The sequence below is a fragment of the Schistocerca cancellata genome, chromosome 7, assembly GCF_023864275.1.
Source record: "Schistocerca cancellata isolate TAMUIC-IGC-003103 chromosome 7, iqSchCanc2.1, whole genome shotgun sequence".
Lineage (NCBI taxonomy): Eukaryota > Metazoa > Arthropoda > Insecta > Orthoptera > Acrididae > Schistocerca > Schistocerca cancellata.
Genome location: NC_064632.1, coordinates 349,438,319 through 349,463,959, shown reverse-complemented (window position 1 = coordinate 349,463,959; position 25,641 = coordinate 349,438,319). Strand labels below are relative to the sequence as shown.

The window sequence follows — 25,641 nt, the reverse complement described above, 5'->3', positions numbered from 1 at the left end:
TTGATGTGAAATACCAAAGCACATGTTGTTGTTGTGGTCTTCAGTCCTGAGACTGGTTTGATACAGCTCTCCATGCTACCCTATCCTGTGCAAGCTTCTTCATCTCCCAGTACTTACTGCAACCCACCTCCTTCTGAATCTGCTTAGTGTATTCATCTCTTGGTCTCCCTCTACGATTTTTACCCTCCACGCTGCCCTCCAATGCTAAATTTGTGATCCCTTGATGCCTCAGAACATGTCCTACTAACCGGTCCCTTCTTTTTGTCAAGTTGTGCCACATACTCCTCTTCTCCCCAATTCTATTCAATACTTCATCATTAGTTATGTGATCTACCCATCTAGTCTTCAGCATTCTTCTGTAGCACCACATTTCGAAAGCTTCTATTCTCTTCTTGTCCAAACTATTTATCGTCCATGTTTCACTTCCATACATGGCTACACTCCATACAAATACTTTCAGAAACGACTTCCTGACACTTAAATCTATACTCAATGTTAACAAATTTCTCTTCTTCAGGAACGCTTTCCTTGCCATTGCCAGTCTACATTTTATATCTTCTCTACTTGGGCCATCATCAGTTATTTTGTTCCCCAAATAGCAAAACTCCTTTACTACTTTAAGTGTCTCATTTCCTAATCTAATTCCCTCAGCATCACCCGACTTAATTCGACCACATTCCATTATCCTCTTTTTGCTTTTGTTGATATTCATCTTATATCCTGCTTTCAAGACACTGTCCATTCCGTTCAACTGCTCTTCCAAGTCCTTTGCTGTCTCTGACAGAATTACAATGTCATCGGCGAACCTTAAATTTTTTATTTCTTCTCCATGGATTTTAATTCCTATTCCGAATTATTCTTTTGTTTCCTTTACTGCTTGCTCAATATACAGATTGAATAACATCGGGGAGAGGCTACAATCCTGTCTCACTACCTTCCCAACCACTGCTTCCCTTTCATGCCCCTCGACTCTTATAACTGTCATCTGGTTTCAGTACAAATTGTAAATAGCCTTTCGCTCCCTGTATTTTACCCCTGTCACCTTTAGAATTTGAAAGAGAGTATTCCAGTCAACATTGTCAAAAGCATTCTCTAAGTCTACAAATGCAAGAAATGTAGTATTGCCTTTCCTTAATCTTTCTTCTAAAATAAGTCGTAAGGTCAGTATTGCCTCACGTGTTCCAACATTTCTACGGAATCCAAACTGATCTTCCCCGAGGTCAGCTTCTACCAGTTTTTCCATTTGTCTGCAAAGAATTCGCGTTAGTATTTTGCAATTGTGACATTAAACTGATAGTTTGGTAACTTTCACATCTGTCAACACCTGCTTCCTTTGGGATTGGAATTATTATATTCTTCTTGAAGTCTGAGGGTATTTCGCCTGTCTCATACATCTTGCTCACCAGATGGTAGAGTTTTGTCAGGACTGGCTCTCCCAAGGCTGTTAGTAGTTCTAATGGAATTGTTGTCTACTCCCCGGCTCTTGTTTCGACTCAGGTCTTTCAGTGCTCTGTCAAACTCTTCAAGCAGTATCGTATCTCCCATTTCATCTTCATCTACATCCTCTTCCATTTCCATAATATTGTCCTCAAGTACATCACCCTTGTATAGACCCTCTACATACTCCTTCCACCTTTCTGCTTTCCCCTCTCTGCTTAGAACTGGGTTTCCATCTGAGCTCTTGATATTCATACAAGTGGTTCTCTTTTCTCCAAAGGTCTCTTTAATTTTCCTGTAGGCAGTATCTATCTTACCCCTAGTGAGATAAGCCTCTACATCCTTACATTTGTCCTCTAGCCATCCCTGCTTAGCCATGTTGCACTTCCTGTCGATCTCATTTTTGAGACGCCTGTATTCCTTTTTGCCTGCTTCATTTACTGCATTTTTATATTTTCTCCTTTCACCAATTAACTTCAATATTTCTTCTGTTACCCAAGGAGTTCTACTAGCCCTCGTCTTTTTACCTACTTGATCCTCTGCTGCCTTCACCGAGCGGGGTGGCGCAGTGGTTAGACACTGGACTCGCATTCGGGAGGACGACGGTTCAATCCCGCGTCCGGCCATCCTGATTTAGGTTTTCCGTGATTTCCCTAAATCGCTCCAGGCAAATGCCGGGATGGTTCCTCTGAAAGGGCACGGCCGACTTCCTTCCCTAATCCGATGAGACCGATGACCACGCTGTCTGGTCTCCTTCCCCAAACCAACCAACCAACCAACCAATCTGCTGCCTTCACTACTTCATCCCTCAGAGCTACCAATTCTTCTTCTACTGTACTTCTTTCCCCCATTCCTGTCAATTGTTCCCTTATGCTCTCCCTGAAACTCTGTACAACCTCTGGTTTAGTCAGTTTATCCTGGTCCCATCTCCTTAAATTCCCACCTTTTTGCAGTTTCTTCAGTTTTAATCTACAGTTCATAACCAATAGATTGTGGTCAGAGTCCACATCTGCCCCTGGAAATGTCTTGCAATTTAAAACCTGGTTCCTAAATCTTTGTCTTACCATTATATAATCTATCTGATACCTTCTAGTACCTCCAGGATTCTTCCATGTATACACCTTTCTTTCAAAGCACATACCCTGCAAAAGTTGTTGGAAGCATTCAGGAAGGAGGATTGTTTTCTTGGCATTCTTTCCATTATCTCGTCATTCTAAAAGGCACAATGGATCAATTGAAGTATACATCTATCCTTGGGGTCCATGTACATAACTGTACCTCAGCATGATGGCATCTACCAGCAGCATATCACAATTTGCCACACACCTTTTTTTTTTGTGGTTTTAGGGCGCACAACTGCAATGGTCATTAGCGCCCTGACTACCCTTCAGAATGCACCGCGAGGCACAAGTTGACAACAACAACTAAAAGGGAAAACACGATAAAAGACACACTGACAGGCATAGGATTAAAAAACAGCATCATCAAATGTCCTTAGCGAGGTTTGTCAAATTGATAAAACGAAGAACACCAGCAACTGCTCGTGGGTCATCTGCTAAAATGGCATCGAAAGTACTTGGCAGGTTAAGATCTAGGCGCAGTGTGTTAAAATCTGGACAGGACATTAAAATGTGTCTAACCGTCAGCAAGTGCCCACATGGGCAGAACGGCGCCGGCGCAGCCGTCAGCAGATGGCGATGGCTGGACCGGCAGTGTCCAATTCTTAACCGGGCCAAAACTACCACCTCCCGCCGAGAAGGGCGTGAAGAGGACGTCCAAGCCACGGGAAGAGGTTTTAAGGCCCGAAGCTTGTTGTCTGTAAGTGCAGCCCAATCGGCATGCCACAGCGATAAAATGCGCCGACAAATGACCCTGCTAAAATCGGACGAAGGGACACAACAAGAAGCTGTCCGAGGCTGGAGGACCGCAGCCTTGGCCGCGGCATCTGCAGCTTCGTTCCCAGGGATACCGACATGGCCAGGAACCCACATAGCTAACCGGAGAACCGACGTCCACCAGCTGCTGAAGAGAGCGTTGGATCCGGTGTACGAAAGGGTGAACCGGGTACGGATCACTGAGGCTCTGGATGGCGCTCAGGGAATCGGAGCAGATGACATAAGCAGAATGTCGGTGGCGGCAGATGTAAAGAACAGCCTGGTAGAGGGCAAAGAGCTCAGCTGTGAAGACCGAACAATGGCCATGGAGCTGGTATTTGAAACTTTGTGCCCCGACAATAAAAGAACACCCGACCCCGTCATTGAGCCATCTGTATAAATGAAAGTCATATTGATGAACTTCGAACGAAGTTCCAAAAAACGGGAGTGGTAGACCGAACCGGGGGTAACCTATTTTGGGAGCGAGCTGAGGTCAAGGTGAACGCGGACCTGAGCCTGGAGCCAAGGTGGAGTGTGGCTCTCGCCCACTCGAAAGGTTGCAGGGAGTGAAAAATTAAGGTGTTGAAGGAGGCGACGAAAGCGAACTCCAGGGGGTAGCAGGGCAGAGACATACAACCCGTATTGACGGTCAAGAGAGTCGTCAAAAAAGTAACGATAAGACGGATGGTCGGGCATTGACAGTAGCCGACAGGCATACCGACAAAGCAGTATATCGCGCCGGTAGGTGAGTGGCAATTCGCCAGCATCAGCATGAAGACTCTCTACGGGACTAGTATAAAATGCTCCTATCGCAAGTTGTAAACCCTGATGTTGTATGGAGTTGAGGCGGCGTAAGATGGATGGCCGTGCAGAGGAGTATACGAAGCTCCCATAATCCAGCTTGGAGCAGACGATCGACCGATATAGACGAAGTAGGACGGTTCGATCCGCTCCCCACGACATACCACTGAGAACACGGAGGACATTTAAAGAACGGGTACAACGGGCGGCCAAATATGACACATGTGGAGACCAGCTAAGTTTCCTGTCAAAGGTAAGGCCTAAAAATTTGGTTGTCTCCACGATTGGGAGAGCAACGGGACCGAGTCGTAAGGACGGTGGGAGAAACTCTTTGTAGCGCCAGAAGTTAATACAGACCGTCTTCTCGGCAGAAAAACGGAAGCCATTGGCGACACTCCAGGAGTAAAGACGGTCAAGAGAACGCTGAAGACAGCGCTCCAGGACACGTGTACACTGCGCGCTGCAATAGATGGTAAAATCGTCCACAAAAAGGGAGCCTGATACATCAGCTGGGAGGCAATCCATTATTGGATTGATCGCGAAGGCGAAGAGAGCGACGCTCAAAACTGAGCCCTGTGGCACCCCATTCTCCTGGCGAAAGGTGTCTGACAGGACAGAACCCAAATGTACCCTGAACTGTCGATCCATTAAAAAGGAACGAATAAAAAGAGGGAGGCGACCGCGAAGGCCCCATGTATGCATGGTGCGGAGAATGCCCGCCCTCCAACAGGTGTCGTAAGCCTTCTCCAAATCAAAGAACACAGCCGCGGTCGGGCGCTTCTGCAAGAAGTTATTCATAATGAAGGTCGACAAGGTAACCAGATGGTCAACAGCAGAGCGGCGCCTACAAAATCCACATTGTACATTGGTAAGTAGGCGTCGAGACTCGAGCAGCCAAACCAATCGAGAGTTAACCATTTGCTCCATCACTTTACAGACACAGCTGGTAAGCGAGATAGGTCGATAACTGGAAGGCAAGTGCTTGTCCTTCCCCGGCTTAGGAATCGGGACAATAGACTCGCGCCAGCATGCGGGAACATGTCCCTCAATCCAGATGCGATTGTATGTACGAAGAAGAAAACCTTTACCCGCAGGAGAAAGGTTCTTCAGCATCTGAATATGAATAGAATCAGGCCCTGGAGCAGAGGACCGTGATCGGCCAAGCGCGTTTTCGAGTTCCCGCATGGTGAATGGGGCATTATAACTTTCACAATTCGAGGAGCGGAAGTTAGGTGGCCTAGCCTCCTCTGCCTGTTTGCGGGGGAGGAAGGCAGGGTGGTAATGAGCGGAGCTCAAAACCTCTGCGAAAAAGCGGCCGAAGGCATTGGAGACAGCCTCAGAGTCCACAAGGACGTCATTCGCGACCTTCAAGCCAGAAACTGGGGAGTGGACCTTAGTGCCAGATAGCCGGCGCAGGCTACCCCAGACAACAGAAGAAGGAGTAAAACTGTTGAAGGTGCTTGTGAAAGCAGCCCAGCTGGCTTTCTTGCTTTCTTTAATAATACGACGACACTGAGCACGTAATCGTTTATAATTGATACAATTCGCCACTGTAGGGTGGCGTTTAAAGGTGCGTAAAGCACGTCGACGAGCACGTAAAGCATCTCTACATGCTGCGGACCACCAGGGGACCGGTACGCGACGTGGAGAAGAAGTAGGGTGAGGGATGGAATATTCAGCAGCAGCGAGAATGACTTCCGTGAGGTGTGCGACCTGACGATCGCAGCTTGGGAAGGTTTGATCCTGAAAGGTCGCCCTGGAAGAGAAGAGCCCCCAGTCTGCCTTGGAGATGGTCCAACTAGAGGAGCACGGAGAGGGGGTATGCTGCAGGAGATGGATAACACACGGGAAGTGGTCGCTCGAATATGTATCAGAAAGTGCATACCACTCAAACCGGCGTGCAAGTTGGGGAGTACATATAGAGAGGTCTAAATGGGAATAGGTGTGCGATGTGTCCGAAAGAAAAGTAGGGGCGCCAGTATTGAGGCACACAAGATTGAGCTGGTTGAAAAGGTCTGCTAACAAGGAGCCCCTCGGGCAGGATGCTGGAGAGCCCCAAAGGGGATGGTGGGCATTGAAGTCTCCAGTTAACAAAAATGGTGCAGGTAACTGAGCAATAAGTTGCATCATGTCTGCCCTGGTAACGGCAGATGACGATGGAGTGTAAACGGTACAAAAGGAAAACGTAAAAGTGGGGAGAGTAATGCGGATGGCAACTGCCTGCAGGCCGGTGTGCAACGTGATGGGATCGTAGTAAATATCATCCCGGACCAGCAACATAAGCCCTCCATGAGCTGGGATACCTACCACAGGGGGTAGGTCAAAACGCACAGACGTGTAGTGTGCCAAGGCAATTTGATCGCATGGGCGTAGCTTCGTTTCCTGGAGGGCTACGACGAGTGGACGGTGCAAGCGGAGCAGCAACTTCAAGTCCTCTCGGTTGGAGCGAATGCTGCGAATATTCCAGTGAATAAGTGCCATCGTAAGAAAAGGAAGATGAAAGAAGGGGTCACCTCGAAGGCCGCTGAGGGCCTGGCTTCGAGCGAGCACTGCCGCCGCTATCAGTAGGCGGACAGTCATCGTCCATTGGGTCTATAGGTTCATCGGCCATCTCGGGAGGATGGCCGGGAGGGGGAGCTTCCTCCGCCGGTGAACGGCCAGATGTACGGCTACCAGCGGTGCGGCCAGGCGAAACAAATGACGGCCTGGGGCGGCAACCGCTGGGTGGCGCAGGAGAAGAAATGCGCTGTGGCGGAGAAGGAGAACTGTGCTTCCTATGAGCCTTTTTGGAAGGACGTTTGGTGGAAGTACCGGTCGAAGGCTGGGAGGTCGAGGTACGTAGGAAGTCTGCACGGGATGGTTCCTTCTTGAAGGCCCGTGCATCTGACTTCGGGGTCTTCGTCTTAGCAGAAGCTGAGGAAGGGGCTGGTGTCTGTGGGGTGATGGGAGGAAGAGGAGACGTCGACCGCACGATCTTAGCACTGGCCGAACGGACGACCGTGGTGCTGAAGGTCAGATCGCATGTCTGGGTTGCTACCTCCCTGGTAGTCCGAGGAGAGGCGAGGACAGTACTGTATTTCCCCGCTGGGAGCAGTGCGGGCTTCCTACTAGCCAATAGCTTGCGAGCAGCCGAGGTGGACACTTTCTCTTTGACCCGAATTTCTTGGATACAGCTTTCTTCCTTATAGACAGGACAGTCGCGGGAGGATGCGGCATGGTCACCCTGACAGTTCACACAACGAGGAGACGGAGGTGGACAGTCACCCTCATGGGCATCCCTGCCACAAGTGACACATTTAGCTGCATTGGAACAAGACTGTTGAGTGTGATTGAAACGCTGACACTGGTAGCAGCGCGTAGGTGTCGGGACATAGGGGCGAACAGAAATAACCTCGTAGCCCGCCTTGATGCGCGATAGCAGCTTAACACTATCGAAGGTCAAGAAAAGTGTCCGGGTCAGTACAAGGTCACTGTTGACCTTTTTCATGACCCTATGGACAGCCGTCACGCCCTGCTCAGCGAGGAAAGATTGAATCTCCTCGTCAATCAATCCGTCGAGGGAGCTAGTATAGACTACACCACGAGACGAATTCAAAGTTCGGTGGGCCTCCACCCGGACAGGTAACGTGTACAGGAGTGTGGCCCGAAGCAGTTTTTGTGCCTGAAAGGCACTCTCAGTTTCTAGTAATAAGGTACCGTTACGCAACCCGGTACAAGATTTGACAGATCCGGCTATGGCATCCACGCCCTTCTGAATAACGAAAGGGTTTACAGAGGAAAAATCCTTTCCGTCCTCAGATCGAGAAACGACGAGGAACTGTGGGGCAGGCGGTAGTACTTTTGTCACTGGTGGCTGGTCACGTTTCCGTTTTTGGACAGAAGTCGAGAGAGATGGAGTAGAATCCATTGCGGAGGAATCCCCCATGATTGCCAGCGTCTCCGATGGCGCGCTCCTTCCTTGTGGGGACCCTCTCAGAGGGCACTCCCGCCTTAGGTGAATGTTTACACCTCAGGTCACACCTCCCGAGAAACAGACGGAGGGACCAATGGGCATGGTCAGAAGGTATCAGCTCAGGCAATCACCCCTCCCCGGGCCTGGCCTGTACCAGGCGGTACGCGCGTGCCTTACATGTCTACCCAGGGCGGGGAATTACGCGTTACCCCGTCACCGGCTACGCGTGCGAACGCGTGGGTCGGCCTTCAGGCACGCACAGGGAGGAAGGAAGAAGAGGAAAAAGAAGAGAGAGGGAGAAAGAGGACAGACTGTCTCAAACGCCGAGGCGGAGACCAGAGAAGGCAAGGAGAAGAAGGCAATGAGAAGGCAAGGAGAAGAAGGCAATGAGAAGGCAAGGAGAAGAAGGCAATGAGAAGGCAAGGAGAAGAAGGCAATGAGAAGGCAAGGAGAAGAAGGCAATGAGAAGGCAAGGAGAAAAAGGCAATGAGAAGGCAAGGAGAAAATGGCAATGAGAAGGCAATGAGAAGGCAAGGAGAAAAAGGCAATGAGAAGGCAAGGAGAAGTCAAGGGAAAGAGTAAGGAAGACAGTGAGGTGGAGAAGAGCAAGGAAAGGAACCAACAAAAGGAAGGAAGAAACGAGAAGTGAAAAACCAAAAAGACCACAATTATAGGTCGTGGAACCGTCCGTCTCCAGACGCAGGCGCAAACTACCCCCGTGAGGGGGATGGACTCCTTTTAGTCACCTCTTACGACAGGCAGGAATACCTCGGGCCTATTCTAATCCCCGGACCCGCAGGGGGGGGCCACACAGCTTGCAGCATATGTGCACGGTTCGAAGAGCATCAGGATGAATTTAACGAGCTCCCTGACCTCCAAACTCGCTGGACTTATACCCAATCGAGAATCTATGGGACCTCATCAATCGGGCTGTTAGCACCAATCCTCAACAGAGGAACCTAGCACAGCTTACGATGACACTAGAATGGGCATCGTTCCACACACCTGCTGGTATCTTTGTTTCTTTTGGAACCTCACGGACACACTTGCTGCAAGTCTTGTAGTGGTCCACTATCAGCCTTTTGACAGGTGGTCACAATGTGACTGACAGTATGTATGTTATGAAGTCTTTGCTGAAGGTGTTTGCCTACTTTGCATGAAATTGAAATGTGTACAATAAAGTTCAGACATGAACAGAATAGAAACTTTTGAAATGTGGTGCTACAGAAGAATGCTGGAGATTTGGTGAGTAGATCGGGTGGGGAAATTGTACAGTTTTTTTTTATTATCTGCATTAAGTCAGTCTTCAGACTGAAGACCAATCCCTGACCTCAGAGACAATCTTTAATAGGAAAAATAAGAATGGTAGTCATTAGGTGATAGGCAAAGATGCCAAAATTTGTATACACAATAAATAAAAATGGTGATTGTTGAAAGGACATTTATTATCTAGGCTGATATATAAAGTACTAGAGCTAACTGAGGTATCTAACTATAAATTTTTTGATGACTGGCAGTTACGATACTTAACATACCAGCACCAGTTTAAAAAATTCTAAATATTAACTCAATATGCTTCTATGGAAAACTTTTCATTGTTACCCAACACATACAACATGATTACCAGATTGTACATTTTTACATACAAACATGGGAACACAAAGTTAGTTCCAACTTTATGAGGTACAAAGAATTTCTTTATAACAACAAAAACAACCGATTATTGACAAAATTATTTAATTGCATAGATAAAAAAATATACTCACCAAGCGGTGGAAGAACACACATATAAAGGACGGTTGTAATTGGCAAGCTTTTGGAGCCAGTGACTCCTCCTTCAAGCAGAAGGGTTGATGGGGAAGAAAGAATGGTGAAGGAAAAAGGACTGGAGACGTCTAGGAAAAGGGGTAGATTTCAGGAAAGTCACCCAGAACCACGGGTCAGGGGAGACTTACCGTATGGGATGAGAAGGAAAGATTTATCATTGGGTGTGACCGTCCCCGCTGCAAGACTTGCCCTATGCACACTCCTACCAACACATGTAATAGCCTTGTAACTGGCAAAACATATATTATCAAAGAGAGAGCCACCTGAGAAGCAGCACGTCATATAACAGCTCTTGTGTAAACACTGTTCGGCCTTCTATATGGGCATGACTACCACCAGATTATTAATTTGGGTGAATGGGCATAGGCAGAGGTTGTATACTGGCAACTCACAATATCTTGTTGTACAGCACGCTCTACAACATGACATTTATGACCTTGGCACCTGTTTCACCACATGCGCCATCTAGGTTCTACCTCCAGACTCCAGTTTGTTAGAACTCCACAGGCGGGAACTAGCCCTACAACATGTCCTTGGTTCTCGCCACCCACCTGGCCTTAATTTACATTAATTTCTTCTGTCTCAGCTTTTCTTCTCTGTAACTACTCTTTGCTTCACTCCATTTTAGTTTTCTACATCTTTCATTGTCTTTCCCATCTATTTTTCACCACCACCTTCCCACCTCTGTTATGTACAATGCACTTAGCTTTTAACTCTTTTTAATTCATGCATGATGTCTAAGCAGTAATCTCTGTCTGCATATTACCCTGTCTTCCACCTTTAAGCTCTCAGGTTTTTCCTTCTCATTCTGTACAGTAGGTCTCCCCTGACACCCCAAATCTACCCGTTTTCCTAGACCTCACCAGACCTTTTCCTTCACCCTTCTTCCTTCTGCTTCATTCCTTCTGCCTGAAGGAGGAGCCACTGGCTCCGAAAGCTTGCCGATTACAACAATCTTTTATGTGTGTGTTCTGCTGCCAATGGTGAGTAGATTTTTTATCTATCCAATTAAATAAAGAATTTGTTTAGTGTTTTTCAGACCAAAACACCTTTTTCCTGTTAATGAAGTATGCAGCAAAAGCAAATCTGCAGCACTTACCATTCCAAGCAGAACCATTCCCTTTCTTTGTTGAATTTATAAGGACAGTCACAGAAGGGTATAAAGAAAGGGTCACGAAAAAAGTCATCCACACTGAGAATCCGTACACCCACATCTACAGAAAGGGTACACAAAAGTTAGCATTTGGTTATTACAGCACATATAACTGAGCTACAATGACATGCACATTAATACAGTAAACTATTGTCTGACAAAGATAAGGTACTCATGTCCCTCGTTTTCTAGAAATCTCAGTTAATACAAGACACAGATATTCATAAATACCGCCAAGGTATACTGTATGGAAACTACAAGACATACAAAAAAATGACACACATCAGTAGCTAGAGCATCTCTCTAAGTTTCAATCATGATGAATGCAGTGGAGTATTTTGCACTACACAGCAGGTGTATGAGAATTTTTAGGTAAATCATCCACTCTAGATTGTTGTATCTAACTAGCTTGTGTCTGCAGACAGAAACACAAAGAACAGATTTCCAAAGTCGACTGTTGTCGCACCTTCCGAGGCAATTTCTGTCGCCAGCTTCAATGAACGGCACACATGTACTGACATTTAGCATGTCACAAACGGTGCCCATATTGTTAATGTGAGTTAAAAACATGAATAGATGTTCTACCTACTAATGTGTGTCAAGCTATTTTTTATGTTTTACAGTTTTCATGCTGTGGTCTTCTGAAATGCTGGTGGTACTTATGAATCAACCTTGTGTCATACACTCAACACACAGCTATTAATGTTGTTAGGAAAGATTGTATGTGAAACATTATCCTGTTAAATGCACACACACAGTTCACAATGTAAAAAAATCAGTTTGTATCTACTAACCAACTGCTAAAATTAATGAAAAAGATGCATCATTATGCACATACTAGTACTAACATCGTAAAGTTGTGAATGAACTGTTGAATTATGTATTACATCATATCCTTTTATATGAACTGGTTTTTCTTTCTTTTTAATTTAATTCAGGGTAACAAGCAGAATTTGATTTTCAGTACTTCGTTTATTACGGTCTAAATTTCAAAATTTAAAATGTTGTCATAATCTACTTGTTACGAGGTATAACATTAAAGGTTTAACACAATTAGTCAAGTAATTACAGTTAGAAACTGTGTATGTGAATTAATCAGAGCTGAAAGGCATTAAGTTCAAATGTGCAACATCTCTCTCTCTCTCTCTCTCTCTCTCTCTCTCTCTCTCTCTCTCTCTCTTTTCTTCAAGATCATGAACTACTTAGACAACCCTCATCAAATGGCACTGAAAATCATTAAGTCACCCTTCCACTTTTATGTTGAATTGGTGTTGCACCTAATGAGCATGAATCAGAAAAGTATTAAACTATGGACTTTTTATCTTTCAGCTTCATGTCATTGTGTATACTACAACACTGGTAGGTGTTGATTCCCGCACAATTCTTTCTGCGTGGTTCATTCAGTTGTTGCTTGTTAGTTGTGTGGAAGTCAGAATTTCACTATTTCACCCAAAAGAAACAGAAATAATTCTGCTCATATGAAAAATTTAATAAAGCAAACCATTACTAATGGTGTACATTACATTAACTGAAGTGCAAAACACATCCACGGTAACAAAAATAGGTCAGTACAAACTTTTACTATGACAATACTGACAATAATAAGCTTTATTTTCACTATATCATTTTCTGATACAGGGTTATATATGCTAATGAATCCTGTATTCTTTCCCAAGTCTACAACAGATCACTTGATTAAATATGCCCAAGTTTTAAACAATCATTTTGATTGCCAATGCTGGAAAGGCTGTTTCTAGAGAATCAATGACGTGGTCAACATTTATGTCCTTGCAAAATTTCAGTGCCTTCCAAACAAACATGCTCAAGAACTGTACCTAATGGGCCTTATTCAAGTGCGTGATGTCAAGAGACACAGACCTTGCAAATTAGATGGTGACAACTAAATACGCGTTGTTCCACTTTTTGTTATTTCGTAACGTGTGGATCCATAGAGGGCAGGTTTGTCAAAAATAATATGGCAATTTCCACTCCATTGGAATGAAGTGGGTGTTTACAATACTGCATATGTTAATAAATGGGAACTATTCCAAGACAAATGCAAGAATAATATAAAAAGAAATAAAATTGCTGAAATCATCCTGAAAACAATACACGAACATGTACTATCTTTTCTTCTGAAGTCCATGGTATCCTGGAAAGGAAATTAAGTACTTCGATTCTCAGCTGGGTGTGAAAACTATGTATAAAATGCATTGTAATGCTTATCCATATGCTGCTGTGAAATACAATTTCTACAGGCAGTATTCAGGGAAAACATGATTTCTAAAGGTAGTATTGTGGGAAAAAATATGGTTATACATTCAACAGACCACAAACGGTTGTTTGTTCTCTTTAGGAGGAGCTTAAAATGAAATTAAAAAGTTGTCATCTCTGTGAAGCTCCAAACTTGCAGCCAAGACAGATTTGGAGTAAGTTTTGCGAGTCCCTGAAGGAGGTCGAGCTCACTGTCTTCAAAATGAAGAAATGGATTCTGTTGCCTTTGACTATATGCAGAATTTGCTCTTACCAGAAATACCTGTGCAAAAAGTATTTTATATGTGGCAACTATGATTAATGTGTTCAGTATTCATAATTTAAAAGATGATGGCATCATGATATATGCTTACAATGAGGGTGATGAAAGAAAATGTTCGAGTGAGGTGTGCACTTTTCTATACCACTATATTAAAAGCTACATTCCAGATACCATCAGGTTGTTCCACATGAATGTACTGGATGAAACCGAAGTCACACAATCGTGAGAATGGTCTGGGACTGACTGTAGCTTTTAAATTTGAGTCAATTACCCAAATGTTTCTTGAACATGGTCATTCATTCCTACCATGTGATAAAAGTTTTGGGGTATTCAAAAAGATAATAAAAATTTTGACAGTTTATAGCCCATGGATTGTTAAGGACTCCAAAAAGATAAGAAATATATATTTTCCCCCTTAAACTTCAAGTAGGCTATTGCAAGAACAAGATTGGAGAGGTTGAAGTGTCCGATTACATCAACTCGCCTATATATCGCGTTTTTTTTCTTAGAAGGCCAAGGTCACTGCAAAATCTTACCATGCCACCCAAAAACATATAAAAGAACAAAGTTCCCATAAACTTTGAAAAGCGACAGGACATTGAAAAGATAGTGAAGTATGTTCCTCACGATGTTACGGAATTTTATGAGAACATTATGAAATGGCCAACAATGAGTAGTCTAAGTGAATCTGTATAAAGCCATGCCTAACAAGAGGTGTGTGTGTGTGTGTGTGTGTGTGTGTGTGTGTGTGTGTGTGTGTGTGTGTGTATTTATTTACAAGCTAAAATTACTCTTGTTCATTAATATGTATTTCATAAATACATGTGATCTATATACCTTATTAAATTCATTAATCAATACAGAGCTGAAAACCATGAAGCCCATTTTTGAAAAACAAAAATAAAGGTGGATTATATGTTCAAATTTTATTTTCATTAAGAAAATTTATATTCCTCAAAATGTTTTTAAAAATAACAGCATTAATAACCTATATTTATTTGGTTTTGTAGCATCTCTAAATTTTTTTCCGTCTCCGGAAAGTTTGTGCGAATTGACAAATGCCTTTCAGCTCCAATCAATTTATATGTACGAGGGCCGTTCAGAAAGTAACCTCCGGTTGATTTAAAAAAATACACCAAGTTAAATAAAAATATTTTAATATATACATCTTACAACTACATCTTTGCACTATTTTTCTACATAGTCTCCATAGCGATTGAGGCACTTATCGTATCTCTTCACAAGCTTTGAAATTCCTTCTGCATAAAAATCACCCGCTTGTGCCTGGAGCCAGCCTGTGACCGCATCTTTGAGCTCTTCGTCGTCATCAAACCGCTGTGACCCGAGCCATTTCTTCAAATGCATGAAGAGGTGATAATCACTTGGCGCCAGGTCTGGGCTGTAAGGTGGATGGTTGATAACGTCCCACTTGAAGGACTCAAGAAGAGCCGTTGTTCTGCGAGCAGAGTGAGGACGGGCGTTATCAAGCAAAAAAACGATACCGGAAGTCAGCATACCACGGCGTTTGTTCTGTATAGCCCGTCGTAACTTTTTTATTGTTTCACAGTACACGTCTTGATTAATGGTCGTACCACGTTCCATGAATTCAACCAACAACACCCCTTTGGCATCCCAAAACACCATTGCCATCAGTTTTCTGGCAGAAAAATCTTGCGAGGCTTTTCTTGGTTTGGTAGGCGAATTTGAATGTGCCCACATCTTTGATTGTTCTTTTGTCTCAGGGTTCACGTACTTAATCCAGGTTTCGTCACCGGTCACGATTCTGTTTGACAATGGTTCTCCTTCGTCCTCATAACGTGACAGAAAGTCTAATGCAGAGGCCATTCTTTGAGTTTTGTGGTGGTCGGTAAGAATTTTGGGCACCCATTGTGCACAGAACTTACGGTAACCCAATCTTGCTGTCACTATCTCGTACAAGAGAGTCTTAGAAATCTGTGGAAAACCAGTAGACAACTCCGACATTGAGAAACGTCGATTTTCACGAACTTTTGCATCAGCTGTCTGAACGAGTTCGTCAGTCACCAATGATGGTCTACCACTCCTCTCTTCATCATGAACGTTTTCTCGTCCACTTTTAAATAAACGTACCCATTCGCGGACAACTCCTTCACTCATAACTCTTGGTCCGTACACGGCACAAAGCTCACGATGAATAGCTGCTGCAGAATTTCCTTTGGCTGTAAAAAACCTTATGACAGCACGCACTTCACATTTGGCGGGGTTTTCTATTGCAGCACACATTTCAAACTGCCACAAAAACTAAACTAGCGCAGGTACGACGTTCACTCGACCACGGCTTGATGCCGACTGACCTGTTGAGTGCGTGAACGCACAGATGGCGTCGCTACTCCCCCCACAACCCGCACTGTGACCGATCGGGGGTTACTTTCTGAACCGCCCTCGTATTTACATTTTTTTTTAAATAGTCCCTTTCTCATCTGTTAATTTATACGTTGACTTGTTTAACATGTATGTAGTTTCTACACTTTGACGGGACTTATGGATTATGATGAATGAATCAATGAACTATTGGGGGGAAATCTTTTTTCCAGTTTATAAGAGCTATGTGAGACAACATGAGAAAATTAGAACAGACACTTCTGACAGACATGATACAGACTCAGTTGTTCATGTGAGGTATTTTATGCTTTTAAAGGGAACATTCATTTTGCTTCACTATATTAGGAGGCTATACAATCTACGTTCGAGAATGACATTTGTGTAACTACTATGTACATACCTTACTGAGAATTGTTTTATAAGAAATTTCTCTTACAGGCTGCCTGTCAATTGCTTCAATTGTAGCAGGTTCATATTGTAGTGTACTCACTGCTTCTTTTTCTTTTGTAAAATACTGGAAGAATACCTGTAAAGAACAATCAGGCACATCATATTGGGAATTTGAAATTCAGTATCAATATTGAAAAATACTGGACATGGCAAAATGTTTGTCTATAAAAATTTATATGTATCAAATCGCAAAAGAGAGGTAGAAGTAAACAGTCATAGAAACTCGAGCATTACTGTGTTTCTGTGTGCTCCAAATCGCAAGAAGTAAGAATTGATTAGGAAAGTCACCAAGTCCCCATTTTATTCTTTACTATCAATGAAGGAAAGAAGGAATATCCATGTTTGAGGCACTTTCACCAACTGATGTCATGAATGAAGATTCCTATATCTTTCTCAGCAATAGGTCGACAGACACACAAACGAACACAAACATACACACAAAATTCAAGCTTTCGCAACAAACTGTTGCCTCATCAGGAAAGAGGGAAGGAGAGGGAAAGACGAAAGGATGTGGGTTTTAAGGGAGAGGGTAAGGAGTCATTCCAGTCCCGGGAGCGGAAAGACTTACCTTAGGGGGAAAAAGGAACGGGTATACACTCGCGCGCACACACACACATATCCATCCACACATATACATATACATATCCACACATATACATATCCTTCCACACATACACATACACACATCTGTATATGTGTGGATGGATGTGTGTGTATGTGCGCGCGCGAGTGTATACCCGTCCCTTTTCCCCCCTAAGGTAAGTCTTTCCGCTCCCGGGACTGGAATGACTCCTTACCCTCTCCCTTAAAACCCACATCCTTTCGTCTTTCCCTCTCCTTCCCTCTTTCCTGATGAGGCAACAGTTTGTTGCGAAAGCTTGAATTTTGTGTGTATGTTTGTGTGTCTGTTGACCTGCCAGCACTTTCATTTGGTAAGTCACATCATCTTTGTTTTAGGTATATTTTTCCTACGTGGAATGTTTCTTTCTATTATATATATATATATATATATATATGATGACGAGACTTACCAAACAAAAGCGCTGGGAGGTCGATAGACACACAAACATACACACAAAATTCTAGCTTTCGCAACCAACGGTTGCCTCGGCAGGCTATATATATATCTAAAAAGAAAGATGATGAAACTTACCAAACAAAAGCGCTGGCAGGCTGCTATCGACCTGCCAGCGCTTTTGTTTGGTAAGTTTCATCATCTTTCTTTTTAGATATATTTTTACCACGTGGAATGTTTCCCTCTATTATATATATATATATATATATATATATATATATATATATATATATAAAAAACAAAGATGATGTGACTTACCAAATGAAAGTGCTGGCTCTCCTTCCCTCTTTCCTGATGAGGCGACGGTTTGTTGCGAAAGCTTGAATTTTGTGTGTATGTTTGTGTTCGTTTGTGTGTCTGTCGACCTGCCAGCACTTTCATTTGGTAAGTCACATCATCTTTGTTTTTAAGTATATTTTTCCTTCGTGGAGTGTTTCCTTCTATTATATATATATATATATAAAGCAGACATATGTAAAGGCAAAGAGTTTGGGCAGAGATGTCAGTCGAGGTGGACGTACAGAGGCAAAGATGTTGTTGAATGACAGGTGAGGTATGAGTGGCGGCAACTTGAAATTAGTGGAGCTTGTAGCCTGATGTTTCTTTTTTAGAGAGGATATATTGAAGGGCAAGTTGCCATCTCCGGAGTTCTGATAGGTTGGTGTTAGTGGGAAGTATCCAGATAACCCGGATGTTGTAACACTGTGCCAAGATGTGCTGGCCGTGCACCAAGGCATGTTTAGCCACAGGGTGATCCTCATTACCAACAAACACTGGCTGCCCGTGTCCATTCATGCAAATGGACAATTTGATGCTGGTCATTCCCACATAGAAAGCTTCACAGTGTAGGCAGGTCAGTTGATAAATCACGTGGGTGCTTTCACACACACGTGGTTCTGCCTTTGATCGTGTACACCTTCCGAGTTACAGGACTCGAATGTTTCCCTCTATTATATATTCATATCATTAATTTCTCTCAGCAATTTTTTAAAAAGTTTTCAGAAATTATACCAAAGGCTCTTGCTATCATAATTTTTAAGATTTCTCTTGTTTGGTGTGTGTGTGTGTGTGTGTGTGTGTGTGTGTGTGTGTGTGTGTGCACGCGCACGTGTTTGCACGCACCAATGTTTGTTATTCTCTACACTCACAGAATCATTATGTATACAGTGATGCACTGTAACAAATATTGACAGCTTCAGGCACGCACTTGTTTCACTCCCATCGCATTTGGTCACTGACACTGAAACTGTGCTAAGGCCTTATTTGCCTTATTTGTCTGCCTTATTTGTTTGTTATCAACATTGCCATAATCATTTCTATGTAGTAGCATCGATGTACCAAAACTCTGCAGCACAGGCAGAAGAGGAAGAATAACAAGAATAAGAAGAAAATGTAACTTAAATAACACAAAACATTATCTTGTCAGTAGTTATAACAATCAGTTTCTGAAATAAACATTTCAATAGTGCCACTATCATCTTGCCTTTCATATCTTTTAAGATACTCCTTAAAGAAAGTTACATATAAAAGATGTAAGTGCACTTAGTGCATTGGCAGCTTTTCCGTTGCATGCTACTGCTGGAAATAAGTTTCTGTGATGAGACATGGAAAGTCACCATGGTGAATCATGAGTCCATACAGGAACCAAATGAGATTCTCATTCATAATTTCCTATGATTCATAAATAAGGTTAGCTGATATTTTATTCTATTAAGTTAGAATTTAATCACGTTTTAAAATTTTCAGCAAAAATCAGAAATAAGACATACAAGTAAGTTATTGCAGTGGTGAATGTATATCTAGGGGTAAGCTACACATCAGTCTACCAATTACAGTAATTGTATTTTCGCATTCCAACTTGTTGGCTTTGCCAACTCACAAGCAAATTATCACATTCCATCATACCATAGGCCTCAGGCTTCACTACAGGTCAGCATGTCAGCACATTTGGTCCTTTCTAGTCACCAAAGGAATACAAAAATTGGCAGGCAATCTTAAAATTCATAATAACCATTTGTTCTGGCACTCTCAACACCAGAAACAAATGTGATCAATTCATATCTTATGTTGAAAGGAATCATTAGATTCAGTGAATCTCGCTGGCTACTCTGTATCGTCACCCGATTGTGTACTACCAATGTCAACAAACTGTCAACATCAGCACACAATACAAGAGCTGCTGAGGCTGTAAGTGCACTTTAGCCCATTTCAGGGTATCAAAATTTATATGTCATCTTATGATGCTTTCAGATGAGACAGTTGTAAGAGTTACAATGTGACTGAAGTTCTTGAATTACTGTTTGTCTTTGTGCTTTTAACTGAAAGTCAATAAAAATCTTAAAAAATTGTCTAATTACATATTTTAATGGAAATCCTTGGAAATAAAATAAACTGGAAGTTTAATAATACAGTTGGGGTTAAAAATAAAATTAAACAAAACACATCTATAGAAATGCTACACAAATGTTACTAATTCCTGTATTGACATACCGAACGTGAAAGCACCAGATATGCAATCAATGATAGAATCAGTGTTCCATCAGCAATCATAAAGTAAACAAATGCACTGTTGACTGGTGTGGCTCCAATGCATAGGGACACAATTTCTGCAAGAGCAGCAAATATTCCTCCAAGAGCTTGACCACTGACAACAGCAGTGATATACCGCGATGGAAACTTTGCAACTATACCAAAGAGGCCACCTTGGAGTACAGCAGATGCAACTAGAGAACAGAAAGATTGAGATGAGTCTGAGACAAATGGAGCTCTCAGAGTGGATATCACAGTTTTACTGCACTTCCTTTTCACACACTGAATACTGAGGCAGATAAAGAAAAGCAATAAATAATGGTTAATTACTGTTATTTTATACAACAGCTAACCCATAGTACAAAACATTCAATAGAACATTACTCACTATTAAGAACCACAACTGTTGCCAGCGTGACTATAAAAAAGATCTCCTGCCCTGAAACAGAGAAACGAAAACATGAAGAAGGATAAAAAACACTTGTTTTTTTTTTCAAAATAAATTTACTGGATATTGCCTCCTTGCATGAAACAAACAAAATATTTTCAACCATAATTCTCCCCAAGTAATTTCAAAGTTTTTTGAGATACAAATAAAGGCATATCAATCAGCTGTCCATGGTAACAATGTATTAACCACATGAAAACTTGAGTAATTAAACTAATTCACTAATTGTTATTCTACTGGACACTTAAATGCACCATTTACTGTAATTATGCATATGTCTGGTAAGGTTGCTAGGTGTAGTGAGAAAGGTTACATCTGCCAGCACCAGTTCACGTGACTAAACACCCAGGGAAGATTTAAGAGCTCTGTGGACCGTCATGGCCTCATTTGTCGCAATCAGCCAATGTTTACAGTCAGCTCTCCAGAATATCTATTAATGGCAACCGTCTGTTACAGGGTTTTCTCCTGGACTGTGGTTCAGACTTAGCTGCTACCTAGCATAATGTTTTACTAGTACATAGACTTGCCTTTCCAACTAATCCGGTGCTGTCTTTGTTCATCATTCAACCAACAGCATATGGGCCCACTGAGACCGTGATTTATATAAGTGTTTCCCTGTCAAAACTACACAGTCTTTCTGCACTAAAAAGTGAGTCATTTAACAAACTTCCACAGTTCTGTATTTGCCAAGAGGTAGCCAGCTCCAGAAGACTTTTTTTCATGTATTTTCAGAAGAGTCAGTACCAATACTTTCTGTGATTTGTTTGTAAATAATCTGTGCTTAATAAAGCATGTGTTGCTGAAGAATTAGGCTAATGTCATTTTTTGTTACGCATCACACATACTACACATATATACCTAAAAACAAAGATGATGTGACTTACCAAATGAAAGTGCTGGCAGGTCGACAGACACACAAACGAACACAAACATACACACAAAATTCTAGCTTTCGCAACCAACGGTTGCCTCGTCAGGAAAGAAGGAAGGAGAGGGAAAGACAAAAGGATTTGGGTTTTAAGGGAGAGGGTAAGGAGTCATTCCAATCCCGGGAGCGGAAAGACTTACCTTAGGGGGAAAAAAGGACAGGTATACACTCGCACACACACACATATCCATCCGCATATACACAGACACAAGCAGACATATGACCATACACAAACCTGAACTGACAGGATATTAATGTGTAGGTATTTAAAATGGTATTGGAAAAGTAAAGCTCAAATAAACATAGAGATATGTCACTGAAAAACTCAATGAAAGTTATTACATATCCATACAGTACCACAGACTTTCTGAACACACAGGCACCAATTGGATGGTGTATGATTAGATGAAAATGTTGCAAGCAAAATCAGGTTATCAATGAACTATTATCTCCTGAATCCATACTGAAGGTAATTAAGAAGCTGCCTGGAACCTAAGAACTAGATCAGATTCTTTCCATAAATTAGTTCCATGCAAGATGCTGTAAGAAGAGGTAATAAATACTATATTCCATTGCTTCATATGCCACAGGTTATACTCAGTGTCTCTCCCACATGGTGAAGAGGCATTTCTATGTCAATGGTTGAGCTCATGTTTCAATTACTCCTCCAGAGATACTTCTGTATTAGAAAGATATGGATTCTGGTTAGTGGCGGCAACATCATCTACTACTGTCTGGACAATACTTCCTGATCTGGCCTTAAGATGCCCATTTTTATTACAGAAATTACAGGATATCTCCCACAAGGCCCAGAAATCTTATCTAATGCAATCCCAAACAATAATTTTCATTGTAAACCGTGATGTGGTAGCAGTTGACAATGTAATCCACCTAATTGCTGGATACTGCTTTAGTATTAAAACACAGCCAGTTGGTCATGCAGTGTCAGCCTGTCTTGCTGAAGACCTATTTTCAGAGGTGATTTTTCTTTTCTCCTCATATGTTCATGTGTGGAAGAGTAGTATTGGGAACCAAATGAAAACAATTGATTCACTCAGTTGTTCAAAAACAGTTGACTCATTCTGCAGATGGTGCAGCCCCTTTGAAAAAGAGGAACAGAAAATTTAAAATGCACAATGCATTTCTAGAAGACTTCACAGTCTTCTCTGTATTCCATGTTTCAGTTATTCTGCTTGTTTCGAATATATTCATATAACACTGTACTATGAGAATCGTGTTATTGATAAGGTTTTCTCCTGTTTTATCTCCCCGTCATTCTATTAACATATGGAGATTGTAGCAATCAGGTAATTTAACTTCTTGTTTGTCTAATGTAACTTCATTATCTGGAAAGAAAGACCATCATCTGAGCCATCAGCAACACCAAGTTGGATGGTCTTATCATATCAGTCACAAGCAAGTGAAAAAAACCAGGTGACTCCTGAATATACAAAAGGTAAAATAAAACGGATCCACATAATTATGGACCAATATCCCTAAAATCAGTTTGCTGCAGGATTCTTTAACACATTCTGAGTGTGAATGTAATAAATTTCCTTGAGACAGAAAAGCTTTCCACGAATCACTATGGGTCTAGGAAGCATAGCTCGTGCGAAACTCAGCTTGCCCTTTACTCACACAAAATGCTTTGAACCAGGGATGAAGGGCAACAGGCAGATTCCATATTCCTAGATTTCCAGAAAATGTTTGACACAGTGCCCCACTGCAGGCTGTTGAAGGTCCAAGCATATGGATTAGGTCCACAGATATGTGAGTGGCTCAAGGATACCTTAAGCAGTAGAACCCTGTATGTCCTCAATGGCGAGTGTTCATCAGAGACAAAGGTATTGCCAGGAATGCCACAGGGAAGTGTGATATCTCTCTCTCTCTCTCTCTCTCTCTCTCTCTCTCTCTCTCACTCACACACACACACACACACACACACACACACACACACACACACACACACAGGGTGCCTCTCCTATGGGTCATTATGCACATTTTCTCTTGTGTTGCAGCAAATATTTGAAAATTAGTTTTTGCAACATGTAGCTGAAGTCAGTCCAAACAAATATTGCTCATCACATCTTTCACTCAATGCCCAGAGCCAAAGGGAAGCATTGGTTTGTTTCTCCATTATAAACAAAATTATTTTTAAATTGTAATTTAACTTGCCTACTTGAGACAGCAGTCACAAATTGGTCTACAGCATTCTTTGTTTTGTAAATATGTACTAACTGGAACAGCAAGACAGAGAGAATGGCCAGTACTCCAGCAGCCAAACCACTACCCTGACACATACTGACTGGTACAGTCATGCAGAAATGCTGCTCAGTCACTGCTGGAGTGCTGATTATTCTTCACGCTTTAGTATTCCTGTTAAAACATATCGATAAAATGAATAAGACACTAGACTAATTTTGGACCATTCTGTTCAGTGGCCTTGTAAAATAACACTTTACAAATCATTTTGTTTATAACAAGAAAAACAGACACTTTCCACCGATGCTTGGCAGCACATGAAGAGACAAGATCAGCAGTATTTATACGGGCTGACTCCAGCTACACGTTGCAAAAATTAAATTGCAAATATCTGCTGAAACACCAAAGAAAACGCACCTGACAGCTGTTAGGAAAGACACCTTATATAATACTCTGACAGACAGGGTGAGCAAGCAATTTATGGCTGTTTGCTGATGACTCTGTGGTGTATGGGAACATGTCACTGTTTTTTTTTTTTTTGTGGTTTTAGGGCGCACAACTTCAATGGTCATTAGCGCCCTGACTACTCTAAGAATGCACCGCGAGGCACAAGTTGACAACAACAACTAAAAGGGAAAACACGATAAAAGACAGACTGACAGGCATAGGATTAAAAAACAACATCATCAAATGTCCTTAGCGAGGTTTGTCAAATTGATAAAACAAAGAACACGAGCAGCTGCTCGTGGGTCGTCTGCTAAAATGGCATCGATGGTATTAGGCAGGTTAAGATCGAGGCGCAGTGTGTTAAGATCTGGACAGGACATTAAAATGTGTCTAACCGTCAGCAAGTGCCCACATGGGCAGAACGGCGCCGGCGCAGCCGTCAGCAGATGGCGATGACTGAACCGGCAGTGTCCAATTCTTAACCGGGCTAAAACGACCTCCTCCCGCCGAGAAGGGCGTGAGGAGGACGTCCAAGCCACGGGAAGAGGTTTTAAGGCCCGAAGCTTGTTGTCGGTAAGTGCAGCCCAATCGGCATGCCACAGCGACACAATGCGCCGACAAATGACTCTGCTAAAATCGGACGAAGGGACACAACAAGAAGCTGTCCGAAGCTGGAGGACCGCAGCCTTGGCCGCGGCATCTGCAGCTTCGTTCCCAGGGATACCGACATGGCCAGGAACCCACATAAAGCTAACCGGAGAACCGACGTCCACCAGCTGCTGAAGAGAGCGTTGGATCCGGTGTACGAAAGGGTGAACCGGGTACGGATCACTGAGGCTCTGGATGGCGCTCAGGGAATCGGAGCAGATGACATAAGCAGAACGTCGGTGGCGGCAGATGTAAAGAACAGCCTGGTAGAGGGCAAAGAGCTCAGCTGTGAAGACCGAACAATGGCCATGGAGCCGGTATTTGAAACTTTGTGCCCCAACAATAAAGGAACACCCGACCCCGTCACTGGTCTTAGAGCCATCTGTATAGATGAAAGTCATGTTGATGAACTTCGAACGAAGTTCCAAAAAACGGGAGTGGTAGACCGAACCGGGGGTGACCTCTTTTGGGAGCGAGCTGAGGTCAAGGCGAACGCGGACCTGAGCCTAGAGCCAAGGTGGCGTGCGACTCTCGCCCACTCGAAAGGTTGCAGGGAGTGAAAAATTAAGGTGTTGAAGGAGACGACGAAAGCGAACTCCAGGGGGTAGCAGGGCAGAGACATACAACCCGTATTGACGGTCAAGAGAGTCGTCAAAAAAGGAACGATAAGACGGATGGTCGGGCATTGACAGTAGCCGACAGGCATACCGACAAAGCAGTATATCGCGCCGGTAGGTGAGTGGCAATTCGCCAGCGTCAGCATGAAGACGCTCTACGGGACTGGTATAAAATGCTCCGATCGCAAGTCGTAAACCCCGATGTTGTATGGAGTTGAGGCGGCGTAAGATGGATGGCCGTGCAGAGGAGTATACGAAGCTCCCATAATCCAGCTTGGAGCGGACGATCGACCGATATAGACGAAGTAGGACGGTTCGATCTGCTCCCCACGACATACCACTGAGAACACGGAGGA

At 43.0% G+C, this 25,641-nt stretch overlaps 1 protein-coding gene across 1 annotated transcript in view; it reads right to left on the bottom strand.

Annotated features, from left to right (window-relative positions):
- Positions 1-25,641, bottom strand: part of LOC126092034 (equilibrative nucleoside transporter 3) — a 71,177-nt gene that overhangs the window by 16,830 nt on the left and 28,706 nt on the right. The window contains exons 6-9 of the mRNA XM_049907433.1: positions 20,384-20,434; positions 19,957-20,189; positions 16,342-16,467; positions 10,991-11,105 (exon numbers count right to left, since the gene is read on the bottom strand). Coding sequence (XP_049763390.1) covers positions 10,991-11,105; positions 16,342-16,467; positions 19,957-20,189; positions 20,384-20,434 — 525 coding nt within the window. The remainder of the gene's footprint in view (positions 1-10,990; positions 11,106-16,341; positions 16,468-19,956; positions 20,190-20,383; positions 20,435-25,641) is intronic.